General features: G+C 32.4%; 1 protein-coding gene across 3 annotated transcripts in view; it reads left to right on the top strand.

Annotated features, from left to right (window-relative positions):
- Positions 1-13,148, top strand: part of LOC149781726 (endothelin-converting enzyme homolog) — a 181,165-nt gene that overhangs the window by 105,662 nt on the left and 62,355 nt on the right. For all 3 annotated transcript variants that reach the window (XM_089935835.1, XM_089935834.1, XM_089935836.1), the window contains exons 7-8: positions 10,625-10,711; positions 11,181-11,329. In XM_089935835.1, the coding sequence (XP_089791961.1) occupies positions 10,625-10,711; positions 11,181-11,329 (236 nt within the window). The remainder of the gene's footprint in view (positions 1-10,624; positions 10,712-11,180; positions 11,330-13,148) is intronic.

The raw sequence follows: 13,148 nt of genomic DNA, 5'->3' as shown, positions 1-13,148 counted from the left end.
ATTACATCGGATCACGTGGTCACTGTTTATGCCCTGGTCGATATCTGCTATTTAAAGTAACTGGGTCATAATCTCCACTCTCCAAAATGGAGGTCACGGATTTCTTTCAGTACTTAAGAAGGTTTCACGATTAGAATCACAACTACGAAAGATTCAATAACTTAGGTAAAGGCTCTGATATTGATGTAGGCAGCAATTAGTTTTTATAAATTATCAAATTCAGATGACTTAGTGATGTAGATGCAGATGAAATTGTAAATTTCAAGTACGAGAAATGGCAGCTATGATTGGTCACACGGCCTCACTGACATGACGGTGAATGAGTCCTCTCAAGATTTAGAAGCACATAAAAAATTCTTCAGTGAAAAATAATTACGCAGCTATAACAATCAGACTTTAATATTAAATTTTTCCACACACAATAGATGTGTACCAAAAATGTAAAATGGTTACAATTGCTGTTAAACGTAACATACACTACATTGCTTAACAGTTAACAGGCAGGCCTATGCGTATGGAGTCGAATAGGTAACAGGTACTCTATTTATAGCATGCTGCACTTTGTAACATAAGGTAAACAGTTAAGAGGTTAGTGTTAGGACTGGTCAACCTGGTGTCAAGATAATGTGACTGGGTGGGAGACATTATGCTACATGTCTGTGGCATGATATTCCAGTGCTAGACATCACTATAAATTGCCACACTGCAGACATCATTACAGTGATGTGACTAAATATTTGTTAAAGCTACGTTACTAAACATCTGAATCACCCACACACAAACTGGCTACCATATACATGCAGTTGTGATTATACCATTTAAACTGACAGTATATTTACATTGTCCATTTGAATACTGCCTGTCTACACTATAATGTTTCAAATAGTAGTTGTGTATATGTTTAAATTTCACAATAATGTTCCAGCCATTGTTCATAAAAAAATTTGTTACAATTTGGCATATATTTTGTCATAGGTTAACAAAGTTTAAAATGCATGGTTAATAATTTAAAATATACCATAAATTATTTGAATTCTGGACTGGTCTTGGAGAGGTGGCCTTGTGTGTACTTATTATTGGCTCTTGCCCTAAATTAGCGTCTTGCCAATATATTCACCAGAACTGTACAGCATTCTGAATATTTATTTAGCAGCTTGGTTAAAATCCTAAATTTGACATATTTCTGCCTCATGCTGGGTGTGAAAAAAAATTTTAATCCAAATTTTCACCATGATGATTCATATGCACTAAGTTTCTGATACATTTACTTATCTACATACACAACTCCAGGTTATAGCTAATGTTCTAGACATTTGAATTTGAAACAAATATGGTATTACCTCTCGCTTGCTTCATTCAGATTTAAAGATTGAAGAATTTCAATGAAGCTGTTGCCATCAAGTTGTTTGCATAACTGTGCCATGCAACTTTTTTTCTGAAATTAAAGGACACAAACTAAACAAGTATTTTTGGTGAGGAAAATTGATAATCATTTGCAACAGTTTACAGATGTACATTCTTATTAATTATACAGTAAGTTACTATTAAATATTACTGAAATGGCTGTATATAAATTGGATAGACAGAAACAAGCCATAACCTGAATCGAAGATTAATTGGAAAAGAGATCTACTGGTATATTTCTGAGTCACAGTCTGAAATTAATTAAAACAAATATAACTTATTGCTACAAATAGTACAATGTCTGGAAAATAATAACGAAAAGGTGAAAAATACAAATACCAGTCAGATCATTAATAATATCATGGGTGAATAAAATTTAAAATGAAATTTACAATTTGGAAATGTATATTCGCAAGGCCGGCATGTACCAACTTTTAGAAAGACAGCCATGAGATGACTGGTCATTGTGCATTAGGGATACCGGTAAGTAAAAAATATTGCCAATTATGTAAACAAAGCTTAAAACATAACACATACCTTTCTATACCCTTACAGGTTTGACGTTTAATTTATGTCTTCAAACAGCATAAAAAAAAGAAATTGTTCCATAGGATATATTTTGTAATAGCTTTCCGTAAATTTACGTCACGCGAAGTCTTTCGCAGCTAAGGTACTTGGTGGCCATGCAAATAATTTTGCTACATTTGGACTGAGAAATGACTTACCTGCAATTTTCGCAATAATACACTCATAGTATCCCTTGAATCCATGACAAACTGCCATCACTTTCTCTCCCGTGCGATATTCCTTCATTTCTTTTTGTGGCGAGTGAATATCAGCCATACAGATTATGCCTCCCTGAATGTGACGATCATTCAGCCATATAACCAGGGATATTTCAGGTTCAGTGGTCATCTTAAAATCCTGGGATATTTTATACTGTACAATTTCAATGACACTCTAATCGAAAATTGTGCCCAAATTCTAGACTGGTTATCCAAAGTCTTTTACGGTGCCAAATTTAGAACCAAAATTTACAGAAACGGTTTTTTTCTTTTTTCTTCTTCTTCTTTTTGCAGAATATTTTGTTCTAACGCATGAAATCGAAATATGCCGGCTTTTTCAATGTAGTAATTGGTTTAAAAAAAATAAGTTCATAATTTTATATCCCACCATAGTCAGCTTCATCAGCCATCATCATACGGAACAACCTCGGCTATTTCTGCATGACAAAAACATGACTCCGATACATGAAGGCGAATATTTGACAGAAAAATCAGAAATTTTGTTCTCTTTTGATTTATGATTTATCTAAAGAGTTAATATGTATGCATATTATACCAACGCCATGATTTGGATATGTTGGGGAATGGATCGGTTTACAGTAAAGTGGTTTTAGAAGACAAAGTTTACGACCAAGAGGCAATATCGTGTCGAGGTGTGGAACACAAATGGAAAGACAACACAAATTGGACACCCAAATATTATAGGTGAGTATGAAATAAACGGAGTCTCGACTTTATCTCGTTTGCCCAAGTATAAACTCACTATATGATTAACCACCCAGCACTATATATGTATGACTGGTAATTAAATTGTGAGCACATATAGAAGTCCACGTGATACAAGCATCGTCATTGGTTAGCACCGGCTTTCGGCACTAATTATTTAGTCCTGGTATTGGTATAAATTGACAAATGTGTTCGAAGCTGCGCAGTTGAAACTCATTATATAATTGTAATACAAAATAGTTGTTAAAAGAATTGACTGATTTAATTTCAATAAATGTGAAAAGATATACAAGGTCAAAAACAAGTTTCCTCTTGCACCAGTTTTAAAATTAGAGTAGGTAATTTTGTTTTTCATTATATATATATAACTTTCAAAGCAACCTAATTTGGGCAATTTTATTTTAACAGCCATAACCTTGTAATTGTCAGTCTTGGAAATGTTAACTCCAGTGATACATGTAAGCCCAAACAGGGATTGCTCTGGTATTATGATAAAGTTGTGAATTTATTGAGCATTTGTAGATCTAAGTTCAAAAAGGTCTTTAGGTTACTGCTAAATTTTCAGACTGCTTCATATATAAGTAAAATCATAACTTAAGTCCTGGAAAAAGAAATTTTGAAAAATTTCACATTAATCTTAGCAAGATTAAAATTTACCCACGTTTTACCATGAAGATGATTTTTTAATGATATGTTAATGTTTTAATCAGTCTGACTGTACAGTCTGTAAACGTTTTAATGCTGTTTGTGTATTACAGGTACTGGCGTTCAGGACAAAATATATAAGCAGTATGAAGTTAATTCCACTCCTAAAAGCACCATGTACTGGAGGAAGAGAAAACAATGGTAATTCCAGGAGTAGTATAGAGTTTTTTCACATTTAAAATAATATCTGCAGCTGTCTCTCACAACATTGTTTATTTTTGTGAAGATAAGCATTATTCTTTATACATTTGTTCTTACCTAGTACATTCACAGCTTAACATGGCTCATATCTTAAACACAGTTTCATTACCATATCAATAATTTAAGGAATAAACAAATTTCACTATACTGTATACAACACAAAATGGATTTTTCAGAGTTCAACAAAATCTGAGTATATGGTGAAATCATTCAGTATTTACAGACAGAATATTCAATGTGCGTGTTTGAACAGGACATTCATTCTGTATGGGTTATCCAACACACCATACACAATATATGCACAATGTACACCATATACAACCAAATCAGCCAATTACAGAAATTCCAGGAAATATCTGATCAGTATTGATTCTTGCAGAACAAGATATAATAATTTATTGCATTGTGATTTAATCATACTTCAGTTTTTAATTATTTAAAATGTTAAATATGATTTTGACTTTCATTTTTCTTATAACGCCCTAAAACGTTATGAAACTTGAGTTGTGTTTCTGAAAACGTCACATAAATTTATGAAGTGTATGTTGTATCACATGTACTTTGTATGATTGAGTATATTATTGTGTATCAATTACTTGTCATTTACATGCATTCATTGTGTATCATGTTTGCATTACCCATGTTTAAATGATGCATGCATTAACATTGGATTTGTCGAACTAAACTACTGTAACAGTGTAATATTAACTGTACATATTCAATTCCCACAACAAAACAATAATGTTTGAATGTTAAGATTTTAATATTAATTATAAATGTTCACTAAAATTTGTATTTCTCATTACAGTGATGTTGACCTAGGTGAATCCAGTTCTGTTGGTCTTGGTGATTATGAAATTGGTGACTGTATGAGTGCAAGTAATACTAACTCTTCAAATATAATGAGAATATCAACAGATGAACCAACTAGATATGGTGACAGTGACACGAGTTTTTCATCTGACTCAGAAGAAAGTATAGAGTTTTAATCAAGTTCAGACGATGAACAGTATCATGAGGTGAATGAAGCAACTCAGTCTTACCCATCCTATGTCACAGATCCCCCACTTTATGTCATAGCCCCATAACAAGATATATATTGTAGTGAAATCACAAAGTCTGAACATGTTATTGCCCTTGGGGCTTTGCCAACAAGACATAATTTGTCAAATGCTAAATATGTGACTTTTTGGACTTAATTCATTTGCATCTTCCTTCAGCAAACACAGGATTAACAATTGTCAAAGATTTGAAGGAAAAATTGTGAATTCAGTAAGGAGTATCTCAAATACAATTTTTATTGTGAGATCTGCAAAAAATTGATGAAATGTGTGAAACTGGGGGCTGTACAGGTGCAACTAATAAGTATGAGCAAACATCTCTTTGGAATGAAGTTGGCTCTGACAAGAAAGAAGACTTCCTTTCGTCATAAAAAATAGGATCGAGTGTCTTCGAGAACCTATTATTGTTGTTGAAATTGGAAATGCCATTTATGGTGCTGTTCTCCCCAATCATCATGAAAAGGACTAAAATGGCTCTCACCATTGCACAGCAGAATTTCATACTTATACACTGTAGTGCCAAGCTCATGTGGTGAACAGATTTGGACATATTTATGATTTTATATGCACCAGATATTTTCTGGTCAGGATTTAAATAATTTTTCAGGATATCTTTTCATACATGTATAGTTTGTGTTACACCAACATTTTTGTATAGTGATGTTCTTTTGATAATGAAGATTTAATTACATATGTGGTACATACAATAAATGATGTACTACTTCAACACTTGTGGTTTGTCTTTTTAAAGCAGTGGTCAAGTATGTGTGTGTGTGTGTGTGTGTGTATGGTTTAGTTTGTTTATTTGACTTGTGTCCTCTATTTCTCAGTATATATTTATGATAGATTTGAAATAATAGTTTAGTTTCAAGTTAAAAAATCTGTGTTACAGCACAGTTTAGTCATGATTGCTCTTTCTTTAGATAATTAAAAATAATTCTTAGTACCAATCTTGAAAATTGACTGAGTTCTTTTCCAGGGTTTTCCATGCTGAAATTTATCCAAAAAATTCTGAGTCCAAACTGTCCATCCTTTTCCAGGGTTTTCCATGCTGAAATTTATCCAAAACATTCTAAATCTAAACTGTCCATGCTTTTCCAGAGTTTTCCATGCTGAAAAAAGTCAAAGTCCAAAATGTCCATCGTTTTCCAGGGTTTTCCATGCTGAAAAATTTCAAAGTCCAAAATGTCCAGCATTTTCCAGGCATGTCCAGCATTTTCCATGCACAATGTCCAGGGTTTCCATGCTAAATTCTGCAGAATATTTCATTTTTCCATCGTTTTCCAGGGTTTTCCATTTTTTCCATCATATTCCAGCCTTTTCCAGAGTATACGATGGAAAAAGTACAGCCGGGATGTCCACTTCTTCAGGCTCATTGAGTAAACAGACCTGCAAAGTGCTCATAAACTTATTCTGTACATTGGGAAGTTCATCTTTGGAGTCATAAATTAGATGGCTCCACAAACTGTGCACAACTTGTTCTGGATAAGTTTATCAGTCCACTTCACTGGACTTCATGAGTATATGTGCTCACACGGTGTCTACCAGGCACGCGACTTATTCTGTATAACTTTATGAGTCCACCTATATGTAATCTTCGAGTATAAAGTCCCACTAAGTGTTTACCAAATAAATTTATAAGTCCACATCTCCACACTGTTCAACTATATGGTCCTAGAGACTGTTATGTGACTTTAATTAGTCCACTTCTGAGCCTATGCAGTGTTCCTCGAGCACAGGATTTTGTATAAATTTACAAATCCTTCTCTTGTAGGTGGACCTACTTAGTGTTTTATTTATCAGTCCACTTTCTCCAGACCTTCATAGTCTATGAACCTACATAGTTTCCCCTGAGTGCATGACTTGTTTTGTATGTATTTATCAGTCCTTATCTCCATCCCTTCATAGTCAATGAACCTACATAGTTTCCCCTGAGTGCATGACTTGTTTTGTATGTATTTATCAGTCCTTATCTCCATCCCTTCATAGTCAATGAACCTACATAGTTTCCCCTGAGTGCATGATTTGTTTTGTATATATTTATCAGTCCACTTCTCCATCCCTTCATAGTCAGTGAACCTATATATTTATAAATAGTTATATATATATATATATATATATATATATATATAGTTTCCCCTGAGTGCATGATTTGTTTTGTATATATTTATCAGTCCATATCTCCAGACCTTTATAGTCAATGAACCTATATATTTATAAATAGTTTCCCCTGAGTGCATGACTTGTTTTGTATATATTTATCAATCAACTTCTCCAGACCTTCATAGTCTATGAACTTACATAGTTTCCCCACAGTGCATGACTTATTTTGTATATATTTATCAGTCCATATCTCCTCACTTTCACAAGTTAAACTTATGCAGCATCCCCCAAATGCATGTATGTGTAGAATAAATATACTACATGTAGTCCAATTCTTCAGTCATCATGGATATGGATGGTTGAAGTGTACTCTGAATACACAAGTTTTCAGTATTTTGCAAGTCCATTTCCTGGAATTGTTTGTTTATATGCTCCAGCAAGAGTGTCCTCCAGTGTAAGAGTTATTCTGCTTTAATTTATCAGTTCAGTTCTCCAAACTCATTGACTTTTCTGGGCCTGTGAAGTGAATCATGAATACATGATACAGAAATTATCAGAACATATTGTCAGTCCTTTTGAGTATGTGGACATACCAAGTATTCCCCCAAAACACAACTTTTACTTAAATGTATTAAGTTCACTTCTCTGCACCCTTTAAGTATATGAATGCATGAAGTGTCCCCCAAGTACATAACTTATTCTATATAAATTTATCAGTTATTTGGACAACCAATTATCCAGACAAGATTTGTGTCTCCCAATGGGTTTGGATAACTGTATTTTACTGTACTTATTTAAATTTTCAAAAGTTAAAGAGAAGATTATTTATCTCACATGAGTTTGATAATGATCACATGTCATGTTTATAAAGCAGTTAATCTTGCATCTGATTGAATGAGCTTGTTGACTCTTTTGAGGTGTAATCTTGGCTGATTTTATATCAGACTTGGAATATATGCTTACATCATCAAAATTATGGACAAGTTTGATAAGGAATGAGATGCATGCATATTACTGAAGTTATATTGTATTACATTGAATAACCTTGACACCACTTTGGTGGTGATATCGCTGATCCAGTTTTCATTTTAAAAAACTTGGCAGATATGTTTATATCATTAAGATCTTTGACATGTTCAGTAGTGAGTATATCAATGGTTCAGTATTGAGTAAGTTCTACGCATTCTAATGAGTCTATCATCTGATTTGTTGAGCTTGTTACCACTCTGAAACACCATTACATGTTCATCATCAATACTTGTAGCATCAAGATCTTGGACAGGTTGGATAATGAGTAAGATGCATACAGTTTATTGAAGTGGTCATGTATCTGATTGGCTGAACCTGTCACAATTATGGAAACCATTTTTCCTGATTCAGTTTTGATCAAACTGGCAATATAGGCTTATATCATCTAGCTCTTGGATGGACAAGATCCATTCATATTATGTTACGTATATCTGATTTAATTGATATTTATTTTAATTTTATTGTTTGTTTTGTCAGCTTTAAAAATTAATTTTTATTGTACATGCGATTATAATATAATCTTGTTTACTTGATCAGGAAATTTTTTCAGAAAATCTGTTTGATCTAACTCAAATTGTAAGCACTTAAGGCTAACCTGGTTCCCGACCTTAATTCAAAATTAATAACAGTCATGTGAACAAGTTCTTTGTTTTATTTATTTTTATTATGGGAATAATAAGGGTAAGATTGAGGTTGTGTTGGATACGTGACCCTCAACTTGTAAATATATTTTTGTGAAGTAAACAACTTTTCTTAATGTTATTCTCAGAGGAAAATGATTGGGGCTACTTGATTTTTTATGTGTAAACATGATCATGTGACTCTATTTCACAATTCAGGCATTTCCAAAATTGTGCATTACTTAGTTTTAATAATGATGCTTAGAGAGAGAGATCTCAGTCTGGGCTTAAAAAACTTGATGTCAAGGTGTTCTTTTATTGTGTCAGTTTGGAGTTATTTTAATGTTTATTCAAATTATTTGGATTCAGAAGGATTAATTCTTTTTTCATGGAAATGTATGTGTGCTCAGACAGAATTCTTGAACAAAGACATTTCTTAAAAATTTTATTCGGATTTCCAACACCGGAGTGTTATTTCATTTGTTTCTACAAGGAACTGTAGACAACCATACAGCTTACGTCATCGCCTTCCATCTTAGATTCTTTGTTGGGACTTGAATTCATTAGAACAATTCATTATTAGGACTTCTAAAATTTTATTCATGGATTATTTTATTATTTTTGGATTTGATTCTTAAAACAGTAAGTTTTTATTTTTTCATTTTTACAGTATTTGTCCATGGAAATAAATAATTTGTTAAATTTTTCAAAGCTTGTTGTTTTTCACTCTTGTGTTACCGTTTATTCGAGCCTAAACATGTAACATAATAATTAATCAAGTAATGTTGTATCTGATTGACAGAGATTGTTACCTCTCAGGATGCCATATTTCAAATCAATTTCATCAAACTCCGAATATCTGCAGACTCCAGAGACTATATTTTTGATCAAACTTGATGAATAGTCCTGTGTCATCAAGATCCTGATTGAGTATGGTATTGAGTGAATTCATAATACTGATGTCATCAAGATCCTGATTGAGTATGGTATTGAGTGAATTCATAATACTGATATGTCATCAAGATCCTGATTGAGTATGGTATTGAGTGAATTCATAATACTGATATGTCATCAAGATCCTGATTGAGTATGGTATTGAGTGAATTCATAATACTGATATGTCATTGCAGTTTGATTGGCTGCACTTGTCAAAATTTGTGCAGCTTACTGTATTTTTCATTAAATTATGATCCAAACTTGTTAGATATTCATATATTTCAAGATTTATGAATTTGATCATGAGCAAGATTTAGATATATGAAAATATTCTTGAATCCGACTAGCTAAACTTTATGCAAGTCTCTAGACTGAATTTGAATCAGACTTTGGTCCAAGTTAGTAAATAAAGTTATATTATCATTGTTGTAGACAGGTTCTATAATAATTGAGATCTGTGCGTATTAATGATACCTTGCATCTGATTGGCTGAGCTTTTTTCCTACTAGGTCTGTAGACTAAATTTTTTATGCAGTCTGTATAAATTGTTAATGAGTTTATGTAATCAGAATCTTTAATGACTTTGATTTTGAGCAAGAGATTTTACATATAAATTATAACTTTATATTTTGAAAGAAATTTTTATCATATACTGTAAAATTTGTAAAATCAACCTTGGGAGATAGTTTAAATAGGTTATTTTATTACAGTATTACGTTAGACTGGCAAATGAACTGGTGAACTGTTAATTTATATACAGAACCAATGAGATGAGGGGGTGGGGCAACTGGGGATATATCCCCAAGGTCCAAGCCCAAAAGAGAGCAGGGACAGAAAAACACTTTTTAATTTTATGAAAGAAAATGTTTGCTTGAACAAGAACTAAGAGATGCCTGGTTGTTTCTTACTCCATGACCCAAGATCGCTATGAATGGCCTGTTTATATAAACTGGTGTGCAATATCAAGCTCACTTGAGCCATTTAATTGTTTATTTCTGCCTTACATAAGTATGAAATTATTTTCTGTTGATTTCCATTGTGTCTTTCTTGTTAGATTACTATTCCAAGTGAAGACAGAAGAAGTGAAGAAAAGCTCTACCACCGGATGACTGTGAAAGATTTGCAGAACATGGCACCATTTGTAAGTTAATTTCCTGTTTTTAGTCCAGAAATCTTATTTTACAATGAATTCAGTACAGGGTGAAATGTTTTGGTAATGACAAAATGAAAATGTGTAAAGATGATACGGCATGGATTTGGATTTAAGTGAAACCCATTTGAAGGTCTCATGATAGAATTGTTAAGTGTTCATTGTTTTGCACAAAAAGTTATTCTTCAGCAAAGGTTTTAGCTGGCCTCAAGACTTTCTTATAAAATGTATGCCATAGTAGTATTTATTTGTCTGTACTATCCATACTCATTTACAAGTCAAGTCCATCTACAAAGAACATAGATCCTGATGAGCTTTCACATTATGCATTGGCAGATCTTGGTCTGTACAGATTGCTGTTAACTCAAAAATATATATGGTAGGTGTTATTTTTTTCCCCCCATGACATCACTTTTACAGTTGGCACACAAAGTGACTATGCATTTCATTTGCTCTGCAGATAAATTGGCTTGATGTGTTGAACAAATTGTTGTCTGTAACCAACCAGAGCTTCACAGATTCTGAAAACATTGTTGTTTATGCCCCTGAGTATCTCCAAAATGTGACAGTTTTACTTCGTGATACTATGTCCACAGAGGAAGGCAACAGGTAAACATTAACATTTCACCTAGTATACATCTCTTATCATTGATTTTAAATTGAGAGTGTGTGTGTGTGTGTGTGTGTGTGTGTGTGTGTGTATGTGTGTAAAAATTAATACAATATAAACTGTGCCCATAGAGAATTTTAAAAGGGTGGTTTGCCTCTCTTAGTATAATCTCTTATCAATGATTTTAAAGTGTGTCTGTGTGTGTGTGTTTAAAAATTAATACAATATAAACAATTGTGCCCATAGAGAATTTTAAAAGGGTGCTTTGCCTGTCTTAGTATACATCTCTTATCAATGATTTTAAAGTGTGTGTGTGTGTGTGTGTGTGTGTGTGTGTGTGTGTTTAAAAATTAGTACAATATAAACAATTGTGCCCATAGAGAATTTTAAAAGGGTGCTTTGCCTCTCTTAGTATACATCTCTTATCAATGATTTTAAAGTGTGTGTGTGTGCGTGCAGGTGTGTGTGTGTGTGTTTAAAAATTAATACAATATAAACAATTGTGCCCATAGAGAATTTTAAAAGGGTGCTTTGCCTCTCTTGCTAGGACATAAATTAAATGAGCCTAATAGTTCTTGACTAATTAAAGATTGTACAAAAAAAATTAGCGGTAAAAACAGGCTGCTTCATTGCCTATTTTCGACATAAACATCCTCAAAACATGATGTCACTGTGAGGTATTTTTTTGTTGAATTTTTTTATAAAAAAAGGAATAAATTGCAGATCGTAGTAGAAACAGTGTTTTGTATATTTATGTTTTCATTATGTTTATGAGACTGAAATCTCGTAGACAAAGTCTTTCAGTGTTACTTCTTTCAGTAAGTAGCACATGTCTTTGAATAGTCTTAACAAAATTTGATATATATTGCACACCCATGGTAACTTGATTTTCATATAAAATGGTAATTGTTTTAAAAATCTTGATAGAGCAGTCCCGTAACAAAAGTAGTTTAGTGGACTCAAACTGAGCACTGCTTCAGCTTATGTTGTCATCACTGGTCAAATAGATATATATTTCTGCTAAATAAAGCAATTTTCTCCATTGTTATTGTTACCAAATACCTCTATTATCTTTGTAACCATATATCTCCATTATTTTTGTAACCATATACCTCCATTATTATTATAACCAATATTTTTTATTATTGTAACCATATATCTTCATGATTGTTATAAACATACCTCCATTATTATTATTATTATTAATGTAACCTGATACCTCCGTTATTATTATTGTAACCATATACCTATAACTATTTTCAGGTATTCAGAGAGAGAGGGAGATTAATTAATTATAATGATGGTGATATTGCCATCCTCATAATAATTATGACAAATATTAAAAATGGTTATTTGATTTTATTACCTAATAATTCTAAATATCCATCAGAGTAGAAGCTTACTGACATTACCAATTAACTGGTGCTCATTGATGTTTGGAGAATGTTAATAAATATATGAAATATAAATTTTGTTGGCATATTGAAACTTAGACAAGTTCATTTTCTTTAATTTCAGGGAATACTTTGAAATACTAAAAATACAGAATGATGCTGAATCAATCAACATAACTGATGATTATAGTTTTAATGTATATAAAGTTGAAAATTTTCAGAAGTAACTGAATCATTTTGAAAATTTAACAGTTCATGTTTTAAATAAAGGATTCATGACAAGATCTGATACAAGCACATTTAGTTATTGAAATCTTAATGAGGTTAACATAATGTATGGTGTTGTTTGGTTACAATATTAATGGAGAAGAAAAAAATTGATCTTCAGAACTGCGTAATCTATTTGATCAGACATTGATAACAG

The sequence above is a fragment of the Sinohyriopsis cumingii genome, chromosome 15 (genome assembly GCF_028554795.1).
Source record: "Sinohyriopsis cumingii isolate HCF-2022 chromosome 15, ASM2855479v2, whole genome shotgun sequence".
In the NCBI taxonomy this organism is placed as follows: Eukaryota; Metazoa; Mollusca; class Bivalvia; order Unionida; family Unionidae; genus Sinohyriopsis; species Sinohyriopsis cumingii.
This window is presented reverse-complemented; position numbering and strand designations above follow the sequence as displayed.